The sequence below is a fragment of the Platalea leucorodia genome, assembly GCF_965183815.1.
Source record: "Platalea leucorodia genome assembly, chromosome: 3".
Lineage (NCBI taxonomy): Eukaryota > Metazoa > Chordata > Aves > Pelecaniformes > Threskiornithidae > Platalea > Platalea leucorodia.
In genome coordinates, this window is record NC_138825.1 from 117773739 (window position 1) to 117777792 (window position 4054).

The 4054-nt window shown below is 61.3% G+C and overlaps 1 protein-coding gene across 1 annotated transcript; it reads left to right on the top strand.

Moving 5' to 3' along the window:
* Positions 1-3831, top strand: GDF7 (growth differentiation factor 7; the record flags this gene model as incomplete). The annotated part of the gene is made up of 2 exons (XM_082305946.1): positions 1-331; positions 2909-3831. 2 exons carry the CDS (start codon positions 1-3, stop codon positions 3829-3831), a joined length of 1254 nt encoding a protein of 417 aa, XP_082162072.1.
* Positions 3832-4054: the final 223 nt, after the last annotated feature.

The following is a 4054-nucleotide window of genomic DNA, read 5'->3' on the forward strand; positions in this document are numbered from 1 at the left end:
ATGCGCCTCCGCGCCGCCGCCGCCGCCCTCTGCCTCTGCCTGCTGGGCGCCTGCCGCCTCCGCCGCGGGCTGGAGGCCGCCGCCGTGCGCGGCCCCTCGGCGGCCGCTCCCCAGCGACCCTCGGCAGCCGCGCCTTCCTCCGCCTCCTCCTCCTCCTCCTCCGCCGCCGCCTCCCCCTTCTCCTCCCCGCCGCGGAGGGACGGGGCTGTCCGCAACGGCACCGTGGTGCCGCACCACTACATGGTGGCCCTTTACCAGCGCCTGGCCGCCCGCCGCGCACCCGGCCGCCGCGCCGACACGGTGACGGGCTTCGCGGAGCGGGCGCGCAGCGGTGAGTGCGGGGCGCGCATCCCCCCGCGCAGCGCAGCGCCGAGCAGCGCAGCGCCGCGCAAGGCCCGCGGTGGGGCAGGGGGGCTGGGACGCGCTGCCCCGCCGGCACCCCGCCGGCGGGATGGGGATAGGTTTGGGGATGGGGACGGGGCTTGGGAACGATGAGGATGGGTTTGGGGATGGAGACGGGGCCGTGCGTGACTTTGAGCATGGGTTTGGGGCCGCGGTCGCAGACGATGGAGCTTGCACGTTGGGCTGAGCGCGGGGTTGCGCCTGGGACGGGGCTGTGCACGGGTTGGAGCACGGGGTGGTTGCACGGGATGGGGACGGGGTAGCGCACGGGGAGGCAGATGGAGCTTAACGGGGTAGGGGCTGTGCCTGGGTTGTTCAACGGGAACGGAGCTGTGCGTGAGTTTGGGCATGGGAATGGGGGTGAGGACGGGGGTGGGAATGGGGCTGTGCGTTTACTTTGAGCACGGGGATGGGGATGAGGACAGGGATTGGAACAGGGCTGTGCGTGAGCACGGGGTTGGGGTCGCGATGGGGATAGCAAAGGGCTTGTGCCTGGAGCTGGGGAAAAGTGTCGCCGATGGAGATAAATGCATGAGCATCGGGTCGGGGGTGGCGATGGGGTTACACATGCAGTCGGGGCTGGGGATGCTGTCGGGGACGGGCTGCGAGGTGCAGGGCGGGCAGGGGTGCGGGCAGCTCTCGGCGCCTCCCGCCACCTGATGCGCTGCCCGCCAGCGGGGACCGGGGCTTGCAGAGCGGCTTGGGGGCCGCTTCTCCGCTCAGCATCCCCGGGACCGAGAGGGAGAAGCCCCGTCAGAGCCTTTGCAGCCCGAAAAAATTCGTGGGGCACCGCGACGGGCCGGGACGGGGAGGGAGCGCGGCCGCGGTGCCCGGCCCGTCGCGGTGCCCCGGGCGCTCCGAAACCGGCTGAGCGCGGCATCGCGCTCCCCTTCTCCCTCTCCCCCCTCTTTTACACCCTTCAAACCCGCGGATCTAATGATAATAATCAAATAAACACGTATACGCACTTAACGAGATATATATATATATATATATATGTACCTTGCGCCCTGCCGGCGAAGTTCGCTCGGCTGGGGGGAAAAAAATAATAAAATCCCGATCGAATAAAATGAAAAGACAAACTGAAAAGCAGCCCCGGCCTCCCCCCGTGCCTGTCGCCGGCTGCCCCGGGGTGGGAGAGCGGCAGCTGGCGGTGCGGAGCCCCCCGCAGCCCCCAAACCCCAGCCCCAGCAGGGCCCGTATCCTGCCGGCAGCCTTTGCAGGGAGATTTTTGCTGAAAGCTGGCGGGGAAACGGCGGCGGAGCGAGGCGGGACCCGGGGGGAGGATGCTCCGGTGGGAGGGTGGGCAGTGCCCGGCTTGGGAGAGCCGGGGGGAAAGTGTGCACAGGTCCCGGGAAGTTTCAGAGCAAAACGAAACCAGATGAAACTGTTCAAAGGGATCTCCTTATCTGCTCCTCGCCGGAATTTTTGGTCTGCTTTTCAAATAGTAATAGTAATAACAATGATAATAATAATGGTGATGATGATAATAATATGATAACAATAATAAAAACAACAACAAGATAATATAATAATAATAATAATAATAACAATAATAATAGCAGCAGCAGCAGCAGCAGCAGCAGCAAATGACAGGGAGAAGAATCTCTCCCCCCCGGAGGGCGGTGCAGGCTGCAGCGGTGCAGGGCTCTGCCGGCAGCGGGTCGGGGGGCTCGGGCACAGCAGCAACGTTTGCAGCATGCCCAGATCAGGTCTCTTGTTAGAGAGCGGGAAAATAAAAAAACAACCCTCCCAGAACTCATTCATCTCTTCTCCCCAACCCCACCTCCTTTGTTGTTTTTTTTTTTTTTTAATTCACATCGAGTATATTTAATCAGTGCCAGAAACTGCGCAAGTCTGTGTTTAGGCTTTGGATCCACCAAAAATAGTGACAGATTTAAGCTGGGCTCACTTTCAGCTTCTATGGCTATCGGATACCCCATGGCACAGCATCCGTGTCCCTGGTGTGTGCGCCAGTGCCTGCCTGTGAGGGAAAATGAGATTTTTCACAGCATTTTACAGCATGGCTGGGGCTGGGGGGGACACAACACTTAGAGCAGAAGAAATTGGTGACAGCCTGCTGATTGGGGATGGGACTGAGCCATGCATGTTCAGATGCGGCTTTCCATGCCAAAACAGCGACGTGGGGCAGTGATGCAGCTGGGGGCACTGAAACACCCGCGAGGAGGCAGAGAAGCCACCTCGGGACGCGGGGATGAGGGCTGATGAGAAGTCACTTGTTTGAATTGATTCCTCCCTCCCTCTCCGCCTCCTCCTCCCCGTTTTTCTTCGGTGCCTCCAGCCGGGGTGACGCTCCCGGACACAGGGCTCACGGGCTGTGTCCGCCCTGGGGTGCTCAGCGAGCCTTGCTGCAAGGCGATGATCTCCCCCGTTATCTCTGTGTCCCTTGCGCCTCCGTAATGAGAGCTTGGCTTCAGCTTGCTGGGTTTTTATATTTTTTTTTCCTCTTTTTTTTTTTTTTTATTTTTCGTTTTATCTCTTCCAGATGCCTCCCCGTCCGCCCCCGAGCAGCGATACCTCTTTGACATCTCCAGCCTGCCCGAGGCGGAGGAGGTGACGGGCGCAGAGCTGCGAGTCCTGCGCGCCCTCCCTGAAAACCGGAGCTTGGCCCTGTCCCCTGAAGGCACCTTCCACCACCTCCTCCTCTCCACCTGCCCAAGCCGGGAGGGCGAGGAGCCTCGGCTGCTGGACTCCAAGGCTGCAGACATTTTGGATGCCGGCTCCTCCAGATGGGAGGTGTTTGATGTCTGGGAAGCCCTGCGGGATCGGAGGGAGAGATCTCCCTCGGGCAAGCTGCTGTGCTTCTTGCTGAGGATCATCTCGGATCAGTCGGGGCGGCTCCTGCCTCCCCGGCAGCTGGGGTTCAGCAAGCCCCGGCCGCAGCCCCACGAGCGAGCCCTGCTCGTGGCCTTCTCCCGCACCCAGAGGAAGGAGAACCTCTTCAAGGAGATCCGGGATAAGATCAAGGCCCTGGGCAGCCCCCCCTTCCTGGAGCCCCCCGATCCCAGCCAGGAGGCGTACCCCAAGCGGAGGAAGAGACGGACCACCATCGCTGCCCGGTCTGGGGGCAGAGGCCACGGGAAGAAGGCGAAGACCCGCTGCAGCAGGAAGCCCCTGCACGTGAACTTCAAGGAGCTGGGCTGGGATGACTGGATAATCGCCCCCCTGGATTACGAGGCGTATCACTGCGAGGGGGTCTGCGACTTCCCCCTGCGCTCCCACCTGGAGCCCACCAACCACGCCATCATCCAGACCCTGATGAACTCCATGGACCCGGAGTCCACCCCCCCTAGCTGCTGCGTGCCCTCCAAGCTCAGCCCCATCAGCATCCTCTACATAGACTCCGGGAACAATGTGGTTTACAAACAGTATGAGGACATGGTTGTGGAGACGTGTGGCTGCAGGTAGCAATTTCTGCAGCTCTCCCCTTCCCCGCCCTGCCCCACCCAGCAGCCCTGCCCCATTTTATATGTATAAATATATATATATATAAGATATATATATATATATACACATTTTGATGTGTGCCTTTCCAAAAGCCAAGCTCGGAGCAGGTGTCCCCTGCCTTCCTGGGGCCACCCTGGGCATGAGCCTGGGAGGGATGGGGGATACCCCCCCAAGACAGCGAGGC